The sequence below is a fragment of the Callithrix jacchus genome, chromosome 2 (genome assembly GCF_049354715.1).
Source record: "Callithrix jacchus isolate 240 chromosome 2, calJac240_pri, whole genome shotgun sequence".
NCBI lineage: Eukaryota > Metazoa > Chordata > Mammalia > Primates > Cebidae > Callithrix > Callithrix jacchus.
This window is the reverse complement of record NC_133503.1, coordinates 147,169,416-147,188,272: the sequence shown is the minus strand read 5'-3', so window position 1 is coordinate 147,188,272 and position 18,857 is coordinate 147,169,416. Positions and strand designations below refer to the sequence as shown.

The 18,857-nt window shown below is 34.8% G+C and overlaps 1 protein-coding gene across 9 annotated transcripts in view; it reads left to right on the top strand.

Moving 5' to 3' along the window:
- The window catches only part of IPO11 (importin 11), a 221,033-nt gene that overhangs the window by 116,613 nt on the left and 85,563 nt on the right, over positions 1 to 18,857 (top strand). For all 9 annotated transcript variants that reach the window (XR_013532297.1, XM_078365462.1, XM_002744924.5 and 6 more), the window contains 3 exons: positions 3,088 to 3,164; positions 10,758 to 10,837; positions 11,279 to 11,359. Coding sequence is in view for 8 of the 9 variants with exons in the window: in XM_078365462.1 (XP_078221588.1) it covers positions 3,088 to 3,164; positions 10,758 to 10,837; positions 11,279 to 11,359 (238 nt within the window). In the remaining variant the exon portion in view is untranslated. The remainder of the gene's footprint in view (positions 1 to 3,087; positions 3,165 to 10,757; positions 10,838 to 11,278; positions 11,360 to 18,857) is intronic.

The window sequence follows — 18,857 nt, the reverse complement described above, 5'->3', positions numbered from 1 at the left end:
GATTTACTAGTATTACCAACAATATATTAATGTGTTTATTAAAGATATATATATATTTTCAAGGGATTACATTAAAAAGTAATAAAAATGTACTGCTTTGTTAATGGTAATTTTTTTCCTAGCCTTTATTTACATGCTAATGAAAATAAATTATTAGGACAATTTTTAAAAATTACCTTATTTGTTGAGTTTCTCTAAAGATTCAAGAGTACATATTCATGAATTTTTCTTAATGGGTTAGAATTTATATTTGAAATCAGGCAAACATGGGCTCCAATCCCATTTATACTACTGCATTATATATGTAATTTGAAAAAGTTAATCATCCTTGGTGAACCACAATTTCCTTATCTGTAAAATGAAGAATAATTTTTATCCTTACATGGTTGTTGTGAAGATGAGATAATGTTTGCTGAAGTGGTTGACACTTTGGATATGGCATTCAATGCCTGAGAATATATGATTGCCTAGGAAGAGAAGGACAGATAGAGAGCATTCTGCCCAGGGCGGAATTCTAATGCACTTGTAACATTTTGAGGACATGAAGAGCCATTTACAAAGACAGAGAAGAGCTATATACTTTATGGAAAACCAAGCCAAGAGAGGAGAATATTTCCTAAAAAGGGGGAGAGTGGTCAACTTTGTCAAATGTTGCTGATTTTGCTTGTAAGATTAGTATAGAAATGTGAATTTGGCCACATGAAGATGTTAGGAGGGTTTACACTGGAGTGGTAAGAACAGAAATTAGAATTGGAGTAGTCTGAAGAATGAATTGAAGCTAAGTCCATACAGAGTATGCACACTGATAACAATAGTAACTCCTTTACTATTAAGAGGAGTATATAAACGGGGCAACAGCTGAGTAGTATGGGAAATGTAAGATCTAGAGGAATGGGTAAGGCTGGATTGAGAGAGTGGGATAAGTGAAGGAGGCAAAAAGGGGTGGGATTGAGAGCTTAAGTGGAGGGATTAAATTTTGGTGACAGCTGGAATACTTCATCCTTTTTAACTGGAGGCCCAAGGCGGTTTTTCAAATTTGATAATGGGATGAGATAGGAAGGTGTTCATCCAACAGCTTCTGTTTTCTTAACAAAATATGAAGCATCACCTTTAGCGAGGAGTAATGGGCTGAATTAGGAGTGTATACTAGATAGAGGTCTGTAGGTGAGAGAAGGTATAAAGCAGTTATGTTAAAGAATGGGAATTTGAATTTATTAGGGATAAAACCAGTACCAGTTGATGTTTGGGGTCATGAATATAGAGTGAAACTCTTAGACTGATGATGTGATTTATCTCCCACCATGGCTTTTTATTTTCCTGTTGATCCATCTCCCTAGAGATTTGTCAGTTACTAGTCTTTTCAAAAACAACCTTTGGCTTTGGTTCTTTTTGTTGCATATTTGTTTCCTATTTATATCTGCTCTTATGTTTTATTATCTCATTCTACTTGCTTTAGGTTTATGGGTTTGTTGTCATTTGATTTCCATTCTAACAAAATTAGTTCGTCAACTTTTAGCCTTCTATCTTAATATAACATTTAATATAATAAATTATTTTTAACCAGAATTAGAACAAAAGACCTTGTATAAACAGTTTTTTATTTTTAAGAAAATTGGATGGGATAGTAATGAATACTGGTAAGCAGTCAGCAGTATCAGCTATATCTCATTAAAAGCAGTATGATCATTGAAAAAAAAAACAAATTTGATTGCTTTTTGCCATCTACTCAAAAGAGCGTATCTTTCTCTTTAGAAAAAAAAAAAAGCGCTTCTCTTAAAAGAACCTTGACTTCCTAGGATAAACTTTACTTGGTGGTGAATTACACTACTAATGTATATTAAACATTTTTCTAATATTTTATCTAATTTTATTTCTTCCTCTGTTAATGAGTTGGATCTATGATCTACATTTTGTGACTCTTTTTGATTTTATATCAGTGCTATATTTGTTTAACAATTTTAAAATTGTTTTTATTGTACTTGAATGATTTTTGTGATATGTAGCAATCTATTCTTTGTACGTTTGAACAATTCATTAATAAAAGGAACTGGAAATAGACCAATGGTGGGGGCCGGGGTTTCTTTACAGTTTTGATTAGCATCATCAGGTTATTCCTCAGTTTTTAGTTTTTAAAGCCAATATTAGATTTTGAATAGGCTTTTCCCTCCTTTTCTGGCTGCTGTTTTGACAATCATGGTTTTTCTCCTTGTTTTGAGGGTTGGGCCAATCACAGACTTCTGTGATAACCCACCATGGATATGCATTATATCATGGATTGTGGTCAGATTGGTTTGTAATTGGCCTTTGTTTTATTAAACCTTTCATGTATATGTATTATATTATGGATTGTTGCATACTGCTAATGCAGTCAGATTGGCTTGTAATTGGCCTTTGTTGTACTAAGTTCATATTTATTCAGCATTTAGCATAATTTGTTTTACTAATTTATTAGCCTAGTTTCTCTTTAAAGGACATATCAATTACATGTGGCAGAGGAACATACCAAGAAAATCAGAACAGCAAAATAACGTTTTTATGTCCTTGACCAATTCGTAATAGTTATACTTTTGATTTATTGTTATAATTTCATTATTATAGATACTTTAGTATATACAGTCATGTCTTTCTATCAACAGGGGATTGGTTCCAGAACTACCACATATACCAAAATCCATGCATACTAAAGTCCCGCAGTCAGTCCTGTGGAACCTGTGTACATGTGTATGTGAAAAGTCAGCTCTCCATATATTGGGGTTTGCACCCCGTGAATACTGTTTAATCTTACATTTGGTTGAAAAAGTCTGGGTATAAGTAGACCCACGCAGTTTAAAGCCATGCTGTGCAAGGCTCAACTGTAGTTACTTTCCACTACCTTTGCTACTATTTATATAGAAATACTGCATAATCTGTAGACAGGTTTTTATTTTAAGGTATTTGGTTAATTCTTTCTTAGATAATTTCTATCACTTACTGATTATCCATTTATCTTTCTTCATTTAAATGGGACCTTTTTAATATTTAAGTCATTATGTTAATGGCTTTACATGGGCATGGAAAGGGATTTAATCACCTGTTTTTCCTTCTTAGGTTAGTAACATTGGAAAACAGCCCATGTGTTACACCGGAGTTGCTTCGTATATTTCAGAATATGTCACCACTTCTTGGTATGTGTTAAAGCATAAACTTACTAATGATTTTTTAATGCAACCATAATTTGGAGGCATTGAAACAAATATTATTGTATTTTTTTTTAGTTAAACTTTTAGTGTAGATTCAGGGGCTATATGTACAGGTTTGTTACATGGATATATTGTGTGATGTTGAGGTTTGGGGTGCAATTGATCCTGTCATCCAGGTAGTGATCATAGTACCTAACAGTTTTTCAACCTTTGAGTTCCTCCCTCTGCTTTCTAGTACGCCGACGTATCTATTTTTGCCATGATTATGTCCATGAGTACTCAATGTTTAGAACATACATACCTTCCATTTTGATTTAATCCCTGATATTGACAAGTAAGTCCATTGGTGTTTTTTCATTTGTTTTGTTTTATATTTTATTTATTTATTTTTTTCTTTTCCCCCTCTTAATGACTTTATTTTGACAGCATGTTTGTTTTGTTTTGAGACAAGGTCTTGCTCTGTTGCCCAGGCTGGAGTGCAGTGGCATGATCACAGCACACAGCACACAGCTGGCACACAGCAGCTTCGAACTCCTGGGCTCAAGCAATCTTCCCGTCTCACCTTCCTGAGTAGCTAGAGCTATAGGCAAACATCACTACATCTGGCTAATTTTTAAAAATTTTTTGTAGAGGTGATGTCTTACTATGTTGCCTAGGCTGTACTCAAATTCCTGAGCTCAAGTGATCTTCCTACCTTGGCCTCCCAAAGCTCTAGGATTGCAGGTGTGAGCCACCATGTCCTGCTTATGTTTTAATGGTCTTAGATTTTGCTGTAAACTTTTTAGAATCATTTCTGCTTATTAAAAATGAACACTAGATTATATCACTGTGAAACTTTTTTTAATACCAATATGTTCTTAGGAAACAAATTACAAATTGAGCTTGAATTTGCCTGGTAAGTTTTCTATGTTTGATAGAAGTTCTTTTAGCTATTTAGAAGACTGTCTTGTAAAACTGCTTCTATATACTGTGTTTTTAATCTAGCTTATTTTACAATGGATTTTGTCTTATCAATTGATCGCAGAAGCTGTTTGCACAGATTTTTCTGTTTTAGCTAAGGAACTACCCAAAGAGTTTTAAGTATCAGGAAATTATTTATATTGTTTGTTGAAATATTGCTTATGAATGAACTTTGAAGTCACGAAGCCTCATATTTTTTAAGCAACACTTTTGGTACATGAAACCAGAGAATGGGGTACTCTGCTATGAGTAGGCTAATCTCTTTTATAGCCTTTATGAATGCGATCTAATTAGATTCATTTTCTAATCTAAATGTGTATTTCGATGATAATTAATAAATCACTACTTTTCTGTTATATAATATCTACCATTCTCAAATATGTATCAGTGTAAAAATTGATAAATAATATTTTGTTTATAGGTTGTTTTTTGTGGGTGTTTACCAGGGTAGGTTCATACTTAAACACGTATTTCAGAATTGTATATAGTCTGTTTACTAGCCCTTTCATTCTGTTTCAGTCTGCAAAATATTTCCTTGTTTTGATTATTTAGAAACTGTATTATAAATGTTACATATGTTTTTTCCATTCATGGATCCTCAATGAAGCAATTTTAATTCCTTCATTTGAACTTTGGTTATACTAACCTAATAGTTTAAATATTGTCATGAGAGGGCATTTAGCTAGGAAAATACTAGGAAGACAGGCATCATTATTATGGCAATGTCTGCAGACATTTATTTATTTATGTTTTTTTGGTTGTTGTTTTGGGGGAGGTCTAAGAACGTATTTGTGCTGAGAATTTTGTTTGTTTGTTTCGGATGGAGTCTAGCTTTGTCACCCAGGCTGGAGTGCAGTGGCACGATCTTGATCTCGGCTTACTGCAACCTTTGCCTCCTGGGTTCAAATAGTTCTCCTGCCTCAGCCTCCTGAGTAGCTAGGATTACAGGTGTGCAACACCACACCTGGCACACCTGGGTAATTTTTATATTTTTAGTAGAGATGGGTTTTCACCATGTTGGCCAGGCTGGTCTCACACTCCTCACCTCGTGATGTGATCACCTTGGTCACCCAAAGTGCTGGGATTATCAGAGGCAAAAATGTCCCTGAGGTATAACGAATGACACACTGGAAAAATAGACTTACTCTTTAAAAAACCAGCAAATGTGGACTAAAATGATTATAACTGGTTAAAAAGTCATTTTCTCTTTTTATTTGTTGGATGACCATGGTGGCTAATGTGATTAGTTCCTAACATTTTCTCTGAAATTTTTTGTTCTTCTTCTCAAATAGAAACCAGTTGTTTCCTAATAAGGAACCATTTGCTCTTTGTTATCTAGAGTCCCCATAAAAGGAAAAACTTACCAAAGATGAAGTCAGTGGCAATAGGTGTTGATCTACTAGGAAAAATTTTATCTTTCAGTCATGATAGAGAAAGAAAATAGGGTTCTCTGGTCAAGGCCTTTTTAGTTGTGTTCTACCTAACTTACTTTACCGTGCCCACCTTTTTTTTTTTTAAGATGGAGTCTCTCACTGTTGCCCAGGCTGGAGTTCAATGGCGCGATCTTGTCTTGCTGCAACCTCTACCTCCTGGGTTCAAGAGATTCTGCTACCTCAGCTTCCCAAGTAGTTGGGATTACAGGCGCCTGCTACCAAGCCCAGCTAATTGTTTTGTTTTTGTTTTTGTTTTTTTTGAAGTTTTAGTAGAGGTGGGATTTCACTGTGTTGGCCTGGCTGGTCTTGAACTCCTGACCTTGTGATCCACTCACCTTGGCCTCCCAAAGTGCTGGAATTACCGGCATGAGCCACTGTGCCTGGCACATACCCTGCCATTTTATAAAGAAGCAGTTGACAGGCTTCTTTATATTTGACCTAGGATTAGGCACCTCAACCAGACCTTTTACCAACTTTGTCATGAAAAACATTCAGCTACTTTCACATATGTGTGATTTCACACACTGGTCTCATTTCACCCTGTTTTCTACCTCAAATTCAGCATGCTTGGTCTCCATAATGTTCAGTTCCCTTAGAGTGGTGAGAGAGGGATTGGTAACCAAGAAGAGATTTAAATGGAAAGCATATGACTTACTTTACTGTAACTGTATAACACTGTATTTAGTAGAGCTTTAGGTAAGTGGTCTAGTTTGGTTTTGGTTTTTTTGTGTGGGGGGACAGAGTCTTGCTCTGTTGCTCAGGCTGGAATGCAGTAGCATGATCTCAGCTTACTGCAACCTCTGCCTCCCAGGTTCATGCAATTCTCCTGCCTCAGCCTCCCAAGTAGCTTGAACTACAGGCATGTACCATCATGCCCAGCTAATTTTTTTTTTTTTTTTAGTAGAAATGAGGTTTCACCATGTTGCCCAGGCTGCTGTTGAACTCCTGGCCTCGTGTGATTTGCCCACCTCTCAGGCTTGAGCCACTGTGCCCAGCCTCTAGTGTAGTTTTAACAATATAAAGCTTTGTAATTGATACATATTTCTAACAAAATCAATAAGGACTTTTATGTGTTTGGAATAATGCCTGGCACATAGTAAGTATTATCTAAATGTTTTGCTGGTATGTTAGTGCTATTACTATCACTATTAACATTACTCCTATTTTAAAATAATCCTACCATTGATTGGCTCTTCCGGATTTACTTACTGAATGAAGAACTAATGAAATTGCAATTTTTTTATATAACATATATTTAATTCAAACTTTTTTAATTTTTAAAAAATTCTTGCTGGGCATAGTGGCTCACATCTATAATTCCAGCACTTAGGGGGGCTAATGAGGGCATATCAGGAGTTCAGAACCAGCCTGGCCAATATGGCAAAATCCCATCTCTACTAAAGATGCAAAAGTTAGCCAGGTGTGGTGGTGCACACCTCTAGTCCCAGCTACTCGGGAAGCTGAGGCAGAAGAATCACTTGAACCTGGGAAGCGGAGGTTGCAGTGAGCCAAGATTGTGCCACTGCACTCCAGCCTGGCCAACAAAGTGAGATTCCATCTCAAAAAAAAAAAAAAAAAAGAAAGACTAAAAAAATTCTACTTTATAAAGTTTTGATGAATATAGGTGATGCGAATGCTATTGAATTATTTGTTTTCTACTTTTATCATTCAAAAAATGGTGAACATAATTTGTTTTCTGCATTGCGGTATGTATATTTACATCAGTAATGAAATTCGATTTACAAATTACATTTATGTTTATTAGTACATCTTGACATCAGTATTACCTTTATTTTTGTTTGAGTATAGCACTAATAATTGTTTGACATACAGCTTTTTGCATGTACATTCTTTCAGACAAGTTTTAAAATTTATTTTTAAATACAACCAGAATATTTATTTTAATCTTTTAAGAGTATAAACTAAAATGAACATTGTTTTTGTATCAGTTAAATTCTCTTATTAGAACAATGCTTTTAAACTATCTGTTTAATGAATGTGATTGCTATTATATTTATCTAAGCAAAAATTAAGCCACTGGGCTAGTTGCAGTGGCTCATGCCTGTAATCAGGTAGATTTCTTGAGGGTGGGAGTTCGGGACCAACCTGGGCAACATAGCAAGACCCCATGTCTACAAGAAATAAAAGATAGCTGGCCTTGGTGGGCCGTGCTTGTGGTACTAGCTGCTCAGGAGGCTGAAGGAAGAGGATCAAGGCTGTAGTGACTGCACTGAGCTGTTATTGTACTGTTACATTTAAGCTTGAGCAACAGAGTGAGAACCTTTCTCTTTAAAAAATAAAAATAAAAGAAAGAAAGTCACTGGCAGGAAGTTTCCTACTTTAAAATATATAAAGCCAACATTATAGAACACTTTAAGATTTTTAAGTTAATAGTTTTTAGGATGCATTAATTAGGTATAAATATATTCAAGGCTAAGATTCATTTTATATCCTTTTCCCTAAATGTAAATAGAATCTGAGAAATTTTAAGTAGAACCAGAGGCTATAACTGGAAGTAATTCTATTAATTTAGTTCTAATAGCTTTTTTTCTTTAAATTTATGTTATGGTGTTAATTTACTTAATATTCTCCTTACTTAAAAGATCAGCATGTGACTGGCTCTTGTCCTAGTTACTGTGAATGGAACTAATGTTCCTTTAACTGTAAAACTTTCAGCTGGTAATTTTCTAACAAGTTTAGAAAGGATGAAGTAGATTTCTCTCGATTCTTTATAACATAATTTAATAATTCACTTCCTGTCCTCACAGAAATTTAAAGGAATATATAACATGTAAAATAAAAATTAAAAATAGGAGCAAAAGTATAAATAAAAGCAAATAGGAGTAGATGATAAGATAAAATCACACTAAAGATATGAATCATATATGCACAGTACGTAACTAAATACATTGATGGGTTATATGCAGGTTTACCTTAGAGCTCTGTAGCAGTCTATGAAAAGAAAAACCTAGTCACTTAAATCAGGGATTTTCAGTTTTGGCTCTGTTGATATTTGGGTCAAGGTAATTCTTTGTTATGGGGGACTTCCCTGTGCATTGAAGGATGTTTAATAGTATCGCCACCTTCTACCTACTGGATGTTAGCAATGACAAAAATGTTTCTAGACATTACCAAATGTCCTGCAGCAGACAAAATTGCCCCTGACTGAGAACCTTAGATATAAATTACTCAGTATCTGAAAATAAATACATATCTATTGCATGATTGACATCTTGCAATATGCAATAGATATGTATTTATTTTCAGATACTGAGTAATTTCAGATAATGAAAAATGACTGTCGAGGCCTAGTAACTTCTTGGTATTAGGCCTAGACAGTCATTTTTCTTTAGAGTCTCACATGGAACTTATGGATGTAGTGAATACTGTTCAGTACTGTTAAATAGATAAATTTGTTAAATTCAGGGCTATGTGTAATATCAATATTTAGTGTTTGCTGATGATAATATGCCCAAGAAAATTTTGTCAGTGCCATCCTGGGCATGTTAGAGGCATGGAAAGCAATGGGAAGTGACCAAATTTGTATAGAATGGTCCAGGAATAGTTTCTAAATATCTGTAGGAAGAGATGGGCTCTTTTCTTTTTATATCAGTTTTTCTTAAGTGTTGTTTTTTTTTTCCTTAACATTGATTTTGATAAAATTATACTTGGCAGTTATTTCAAAATTATATTCTCTGATATGCCTGGAATGCAGCCATTCTCAGTTTTCTCTTAAATATAGACCCTTTGCCTTACTTTTCGTGGCAGTCACCAAACAGTCTGCTGTTCATTGTTGATCTACAAAAAAGTGCGCACAAGTCCAGGTTTTCTCCTTGAGGAGGAAAAGATAATGTGAATTTTCATAATGATAGCTTTAATCTAATACAAAAGCCCCCTTTATCCTGAGATTTTATCTTTTGTCGTCAAAAGATACTTAAGATGACAGCTTTTTAAAATGTTTTTTAGATTAGTAACTAGTAATAAGTTATGATTTCCTGTCCTCTTCCCATCCTAATTTTTTAAAACTGTCAAATCCTAAAGTTTAGGAACTAATGCCTTCAAAGACATTTTGAGATAGGTTGGATTGTCATTCTTTTGTGAAAATAAATGGAAAATTCACATATGAATATAATGTCTTCTTTCTTTTATTTAGAAATGACAGATAAGAACACAGGGGCTAATCTTTTGCCAGAAATTAAGAAAAAAACAATCTGTCCTATTGTGAGTGAATATAATTTCCAAAATACTTGTTACAAAGAATGGCAGGTTTTAGGCGTCGACATTGTATTGGGAGTCATATTTTAATCTGTGTAATTTTATACATGGAGCCTGTATCCTTTTATATTATTATTTTATTTAGTGAGACATATAAAATAGTACTGCATCAACTTTTGATCATATTCAGTTTTAACAAATAGTTTCTACTCTACACTTGCAAAGGAATAGCTAAAAATGATATCCTTTTCTGATGTTATTCTGGTAATTAAATGTTAAGAACATTTTATATGTGTGATATTTTATAGGGGACCAGATTTGGAGAACAAAGTGGAAAGATTGAAACTATTTAAACCTAATATAATTTTTTGGAGTGTTACTAGGAGTCTGTTGAGAAGTCATATCGCATATTTAGTGCAAGTGTAGTAACACTCATTAAATGTTCACCAAGGGAACCCATTTAAGCGAATGTCAAACTATAATGGTAAAATGATTCAGCTTCATGTAGTTTGTCATGCTAGCAGTAAAAATTCATTTGAAATGAAAGGTTGGGTCGAATAATTAGGTACTTTTTTTCTGAAAGGAAAAAATATGGGGAGCATGGCTTTTTTTTCTGAATGTTTCAACTAGTGAAAAGCAAATGAGGTAACATTAAGTTTTGGGTTGATAACATTATTTGTTCGTTCATTCATTCATTCACTCACTCACTCATTAATTCACTGAGACAGGGTCTCACTCTTTTGCCCAGACTGGAGTGCAGTGGCATGATCATTGCTGACCGTAACCTTTAAATCCTAGTGATGCTAGTTTTTAGATAGATATCTATAGATACTAGTAGTCTTAATAGTGCTGACGTTTGTAGAGTATGTAAATTTGTTTTAAATAACAATGAATCACTTCATTTAAACTAATTTTCAGCAGTGAATTAATTTGTTATTTTTTTTTTGTTTGACATTTATTGTTTTGGCAGAACTAAGTTCAGAAAATCTCAGAACTTGCTTTAAGATCATCAATGGTTATATCTTTTTATCATCAACAGAATTTTTACAGGTATGTTGTAGTAGATTTACATTTTATGAAATTATATAATTACTATTTTGATTATTTCTTACTTGAAATCAGGGAGTGCCTCTTCAGAATTTTAAGGTTGGTCTATTACTTTAAGGCAAAGAAACATTGGCTGAGCATTTTCCACTGCAGGGTAGATGTGCTGCTTGCCGTTCCTTTCTTATTTAATGCAGAAAATGTGCTATGTCAGCAAACACATTTTTATATTCCTCTAAAAATTAATGTATCAATAATCTATATTTTTATTCAGCATAATCGTTTTTCTTTTAACTTTTTCTAAGAGTTCTAATTGAAATTTTATATGCTTAGACCTTTAGTGTATTCTTCTCAAATAGATTATAATGAGTCCCAAATGAAATTTTATACCATTTTGATATTACAGATATGTTCTTATGTGTGTATTGACATTTAATTGAATTTCAGACATATGCAGTAGGTCTATGCCAGTCCTTTTGTGAACTTTTAAAGGAGATTACCACAGAAGGTCAAGTTCAAGTGCTCAAGGTATTGTAATCATTTTAAGTGAATATGTGAGTTTTCATTTATATTTTATGAAGTTGGACTTTCATTTGGGTATGGATGGTTCACAAGAAGGAGAAGAGTTGATATAGTTCCAGACAGGCTATTTTAGCAGTTTCCAGTTGCTTTAATAACTGTGAACCAGAGGTCTCAAATCTGAAGGTGCATACACCTTCAACAAGCAACAGATCACCTGGACATCTTATTAAAATTCAGTTCTGGATTTCTCACAAGGTCTGAACTGATTGGGATGTTGCCTATCTTGAGACCTTACTTTGTGTAGTAAGGATTTTAACTCTTGTAAATTATCCAGTGGTGTGGTGTCTGATACTTCTCACTCTTTCATTTTGTTAGCCTGCTTATGGGACAGACTTTTCACTTTATAATTTGGTAGTTTTAATTTGATTTGGCTATCAAAATTTGAGTACCATGTTTGTTGAGATTGTATAATTAAGAACCAACAGGCTCTAAGTTGTATATTATCTTTATATATTATGTCTGTATATTAAAGACATAAATAGTATTAAGTGTATATTTACATATAAATAAAAATATATATAAATAAAATGTCTTTATGTATGGATTTTGAGAGAAGGTGTAGCTGTTAAAAGTACTTCTATTTTTGGTGTTGAGTTTGTCAGCTATGTTCCAAGACACTAGAGCTGAATTTCTATCATAACAAAATAGCATTATGGTGTGAAAATCATGGCATTGCTTTAGAACCTAAAAATGATCTCACTTCCTCCCAGTGAAATGAAAGAGGTTACCCAAACAGGTTTGCTGTAAGAAGTGTACTGAAGTAATCCAGTGTATACTCTAGGATCTAAGTTGGTAAAAGTTTGTGCAGATAATGAAGCCTTATTTCCTAGTAACTGATATGGTTAGGCTTTGGGTCCACCCAGATCACCCCATGATCAAGGGGATTGTGGGGATGACTCTCCCAAATCAAGGGAATCATGGGGGTGGTTTTCCCCATGCTGTTCTTATGATAGTGAGTTCTCAAGAGATCTTATGGTTTCATGAGGGCCTCCTCCCGCTTTGGTTGGCACTGCTTCTTCCTGTGAAGAAGGTGCCTTGCCTCTTTTTCACCTTCTACCTTGATTGTCAGTTTCCTGAGGCCTTCCCAGCTATGCTGAACTGTGACTTAATTAAAACTCTTTTCTTTATAAATTACCCAGTCTCAGGCAGCTCTTTATAGCAGTATGAAAATGGATTCTTTGTTCTACTTTATTTTGTTACTGTAGCCTTTTACTATAACCAATAAGATACCATCTAGATTTGTGTAAGTACACTCTATGATGTTTGCAGAACAGTGAAATTGCCTAATGACACATTTCTCAGAGCATATTCCTGTTGATAAGTGGCACATGACTGTGTATTTATTTGCTGTCACAACTCAGCATGAATCAGGCTAATATAGTGTTAAGTACTGCAGAGAAGTGAACAAGAATAAGGAGAGAGAAAATGCTCTTAGGATTGTCTATTGAACAAGAGGGTTTAAAACCAAAATTTAAAACATATTTAGTGTCTGTAAATTAGAAGGGACATATGCCAGATTACTGAAGTATTAAATTATAGATTGATGAGAAAACGAAGGAGCTTAAGGAGATCAGTAAGGACTGTATTGGTTTCCCAGGGATGCTGTAACAAAATACTACAAACTTGGTGGCTTAAAACAAAAGGTTATTTATAATACTGATATTTGTTATATAATTAAATAATCAGTGTTTGCAGGGCCATGCTATTTCTGAAGGGTCTAGGGGGAGAATCTGTTCCAAGCCTTTCTCTTACCTTCTGGTGATTGCAGGCAGTCTTTTGAATTCCTTGACTCGTAGATACGTAATCCTACCATCTGTGCTTCCGCTGTCACATGATGTTCTCCTGGTATGTGTCTGTGTCTCTATTTTGTTTTTGTTGTTGCAAGGACAAAAGCCATAATTGATTAAGGGCATTCTCTAATATCTTCATCTTACCTTGATTACATCTAGGCCATGGCAGAACTCTTTGGCTTTAATTTTGTAGTTTCTTTGTTTCTTTTTTAGAGTAAGGGGTTTACTAAATGGTGAAACTATAAGCCACTGTTACCAAAGAATCATGTGGGCACTCAAGGATTTGTAATAACAGGAATCTGTGCATGTGGCTTGTTGAGACCCTGGATACTAGAGGCCTGGTCTGTTGCACTAGTCTTTTAATCCTCATTCATTATTAATTTCAAAGTGTTCTCCTAGCCCCAAAGCTTACAAATAACATCAAACATGTTGCTTACTAAAATGCTTTTATGCCTTTTATAGGCATACCTGCATTTATCCTTTACTAAACTGACAGAGTGGCAATGTAAGTATATTAAGGAACTTCATCAGTCTTACACAATCTCAGCTTCAGCTTTTGCTTTGGTGATAAATTCTTCTCTGGAGGTAAGAGGAAATAAGGAATTGACACATTGAGCTTAATCTGACTATTTGAGGAAAAAGTGATTGGCATCCTGGGAGTGATTAAAACAAGTGAAAATTGCCATGTCATTTTGATACTGTTGTCTCCACAGATTTTTTTTTTGTATGTATGCCTGTTTTAACCTTTCTCCTCTATTAGACTGACCTTCTCCATTATCCACAGTTCAGTAAATGTGTGCTCTGTTAGCTCTGAATACATATGTAGTAAGTGACTTGAAAGGCAAGGAATCCATAATTTTTTTGTTGAAGCTGTGCCTCCAATAGAAATGCCATCTCACATATACTGAGGATCCATTTGGAATTCTCTCCTTGACCATCCCCTTGGTTTGCATATGCTGCCCTGCTACTTTTATGGCTCTTGAGTATACTCTGGCCTTCATTTTCCTCATTTATTAAATGATTTTTATTCTGTACATATACAGTACCTGAAATTCTCCATGTTAAGTTATAATCTATATATTCTAAGTGATTACGAAAAGAGGTGATTTCTCACATTTAAACACCTTCCAGTCCAAATTTGAATTGCCTTCACCCCCATGCACTCTTTTGGCTTTTCTGCAACAATATTATTAAATTTGCTGTTGAAAGACAACTTGTGGATTATCTGGAATGGCCGTTGTGATTCTACTTGTTTTTAATTATACCCTTACAAAATTATTAGAGAAAGCATAGCATAGCAGATAAGACTACACACTGAAGGGAGACCCCCAGGGTTAGAACATTGGCTCTGCTACTTCACAGTTATGTGATGTGGACAAATTACTCTTTGTTCCTCATTTTCCATCTATAACATGGGGATGATAACTTTACCTACTTCCTAAGTTTGATGTGAGGAATACTTGAGCTTATATGTAAATAGTTATAACAATGCCTAACATGTAATAAGTGAATATAAGCATTGACTGTTTTTATCTAATATAATTATATAGCTGTCTTTTGAGAGATTAATTATTTAGTCTCTCTTTGTGGGGAAATAGGCTACTCCAATTATAGGCAAAATAATTTGTTTGCAGGCTGGGCGCAGTGGCTTACGCCTGTAATCCCAGTACTTTGGGAGGCCGAGGCAGGTGGATCACGAGGTCAAGAGATCGAGACCATCCTGGTCAACATGGTGAAACCCCGTCTCTACTAAAAATACAAAAAATTAGCTGGGCATGGTGGCGCATGCCTGTAATCCCAGCTACTCGGGAGGCTGAGGCAGGAGAATTGCCTGAACACAGGAGGCGGAGGTTGTGGTGAGCTGAGATGGTGCCATTGCACTCCAGCCTGGGTAACAAGAGCAAAACTCCGTCTCAAAAAAAAAATAGTAATAATAATTTGTTTGCTAAGATCTTCAGCTCTAGAGAAACCAAGTGGTTCTACTTTATCCTTTTACCATTTCTTCAAAATAAATACTTAAGTACATTAATAAAATTTACTTTTTAAAACTAAGCAGGTGGTTTACATAATGGTATATTGTTTGCAAGAACTGCATATCTCAGCTCGCTCTTTAAAATTATTAATAATTATATTTTGACCAGGCGTGGTGGCTCACGCCTATAATCCCAACACTTTGGGAGGCTGAGGCAGGCGAATCACTTGATCTCAGGAGTTCGAGACCAGCCTGAGTGACATGGTGAGGCCCCATCTTTACAAAAAAATACAAAATTATCCGGTTGTGGTGGTGTGTGCCTGTAATCCTAGCTACTCAGGAGGCTGAGGTGGGAGTGGAGAGGGGTGGAGGCTGCAGTGAGCTTAGATTGTGCTACTGTACTCCATCCAGCTTGGACAATAGAGGGAGACCCTGTTTCAAAAAAAGAAGAAGAAAATTGGCCAGGTGCAGTGGCTCACGCGTGTAATCCCAGCACTTTGGGAGGTCAAGGTGGGTGGATCACCTGAGGTCAGGAGTTCGAGACCAGCCTGGCAAACATGGTGAAACACTGTCTCATAAAAAAGATAGAAAGAAAATTAATTGTATTTTTTTCTGCTCATAATAACACAATTAAAATTTTTTTATTATAGAAAATTCCGAATTAACTTACTGCATACCAAAAATCTATAGTCAAATATATAGTCAAATTATTTTTGTAACATTTAATACAGGTTACAAATGAAAGCAATTTATCTGTAAGTATGCCAACAGTAGGTTGTTATTAGGATACAAATATTTGAATGAAGAAATATAGGGATGAGTGTGGTAGCTTATGCCCGTAGTCCCAGCATTTTGAGAGGCTGAGGCAGGCGGATCACCTGAGGTTGGAAGTTTGAGACCAGCTTGACCAACATGGAGAAACCCCATCTCTACTGAAAAAAAAAAAATTGTCTGGGCTTGGTGGCCCATGCCTGTAATCCCAGTTGCTTGGGATGCTAAGGCAGGAGAGTTGCTTGAACCCGAGAGGTGGAAGTTGCAGTGAGCCAAGATCATGCCATTGCACTCCATCCTGGGCGACAAGAGTGAAACTCCTTCCCAACAAACAACAAAAGAAAAAAAGAAAAGAAAGAAATTTGGAGCCAGGCATGGTGGTGTGTGCCTTTAATCTTAGCTACTTCAGAGGCTGAGGCTATAAGATCGCTTGAGCTGAGAGGTTCGATTTCAGCCTTCTGCACAATATGGCAAGACCACATCTCTATTAAAAAAAAAAAAAAAAAAAAAAGAGGGAGAGAGAGAGAAAAAAGAAAGAAAGAAAAATTGAGAACCTGATAATATGTGTTTAAGTTGGTATTTTTGTGTAAATATTGGTATAACTCAGTCTGTATATTTGATTTAAAATCTCAGAAACTAGATTTTATAATTTAATAAATGGATGTTAAATAGTAAAAATATGCTCATTATTAATAAATTATTTGTATTTTTATGTTCAGGAATATTTTAGGGCAATAGTGCTTTCATTTTACTGCTATATTTTAAGGCTGGGCAAACTCTTAAAATTTTTGACAATTGTCCTGATCTTTAGTATAGCAATAACAATAGTTTTTAATATTAGTCCACTTCCATTTTTAATATCAGATACTTTTTCTTAATATAGCATGCTATATAACATTTTAAATATATTTTTTACTAAATGTCACTGTTACACTAATTTCTGACATTATCTTCAAGTAAATTCTTTGTTCTTTGAAGTAGAAAATTACAATGTTATGAAAATTGGATAGAGAGACCAGTATGCCTGCTTTTGGAGCAAATGATGTAGAACAAAGAATAGACTTTAGCATTTGAATCTAACTGTTATTATGTTGGTGGCATAGCTATTGGAGAAGAATATTTCAAGTCATTTTAATACGCAGTATTTCACATGTATATCCCTAATGGGATGTAACGTTAGAACAAAAAGAAGTTTATAATTACATTCAGTAGTATTGTCATCAGTAATATTGGCATTGTTATTTTGAAACTCATATATGTATCTATATATAGTAGAAAGAAACAAGGTTATAGGACCTGGGATTTTTCAATGTAAGAGAAATTATATAGACCATTTCATATTCCCATAGGCACCTCAAATTCAGCATGTCAGAATGGAACGTCATTATTACTATTGACACTACAGTTGTACCGATTTGCCCAAACAGGAAAATGTAGAAGCAGTGAAAGACTTTTTCACCTTTGGTCCACTGTTCAGCTCTTCTATATGTTATTAGTTACAGTTATGAATTTCTCTTTATTCTGCCCCATACTCTCTGCTCCCAAGTCTGGTAATGATATTTTTCTTTCCAAAACTCTCATCTTCTCTAGTTATGGTTCCTGAACTTTTAGACTTCAAAGACTCTATTTTAGCCCTGAAATACATGTGTATGTGACTATGTTGAGATACTTATTTACTCAATCAGATACAACTTTTATGTTTGCATTATTTAATCTTTACATTAATTCTAAATACTCTTGCCACAACTCCCACCTCCCTGTCACCAAGGAAAACTATAAAGATTCCTGTGGATTGGGGCCACCCACAGCTATGTATTATTACTATAAATTCTCTTCAAACCCTATGATTTTTAAAAACTTTTAATCAGAATTTTATATGACATAGAGTCAACTAGATATTTATGGTTTCTTAGAAAAAAATTATAATCAGCTGTCTTTCTGCCAGACATTTTTCCTTGCTTAGAGACAACCACTTTTAGTGCTTGTAGCCAATTCTTTTGTATCTATGTTCATATCTGTAAATAATACCCCTATGTTATTCCTTCACGAGTTGTTCATTGTAGGCAGTATGTATTGATATCGCCTTTGCACTTCCTCTGTGCCTTTATCCTCCGGGTAATCAAAATTCAGTGTTTACGCCATGATTCTTATATTTCCTATTCGAAGCTGAGACGTGTAGTAAGCTGTGATTACTTCTCCTTTCTCTACAGTCTTTTGTATTCCCTGGAAGTAATACTTTTCTGTATAATCTTTCGTAGTCTCTGGAAGTAATACTTTTTTTTGGTATGGTTTTTTTATGTTCACTAAACCGTCTTGACAGATACTCAGTATGTTCAGATACATCAAGGATTCCATTACTTTAATTTTCTTGAGGAAGTCTCTTCAGAGCCAATGCTGACTCCCACCTTGGGCCTCCTTCTTTTCCAAGTTTGTAGCTGCTCCTTCTTGTTCCTAGTGCCGTAATGTAGGTTTATTTAAATGCATTACATTGAGAATGGGCTCTTTTAGTCTGGAAGCAATCTCTTTTAGATTCTTTACAGAAAATATACCCTCTTTGTTCTCATGGATTGGGCGTCAGCTGCCCAGATCATGCAGAGTTGAATATATCTAGCACTCTGTTTCTTAGACATACTTTCAACCAGTCTTATTTTTTTGTTTGTTTTATTTTTTTATTCTTCTTATTTTTAGCTTCCCCAAGGTAATAAGGTTCTGATACTTTCTGTGTTTTTTGGGGTGGAGAAAGAGGGAGAAGTTATATGAAGCAAAAGGTATCTGGTTGCTTTGATACCTTGGGATTCAGCTTTTTCTGGCTTAATGAGTCAGTTTCCTCTTGAATTTCTTCTTTCTTGCTTTCACTGTTTGTTTCTCATTCCTCTTGTCTTTTTAAAATTATTCTCTCCCTCTTAAAATT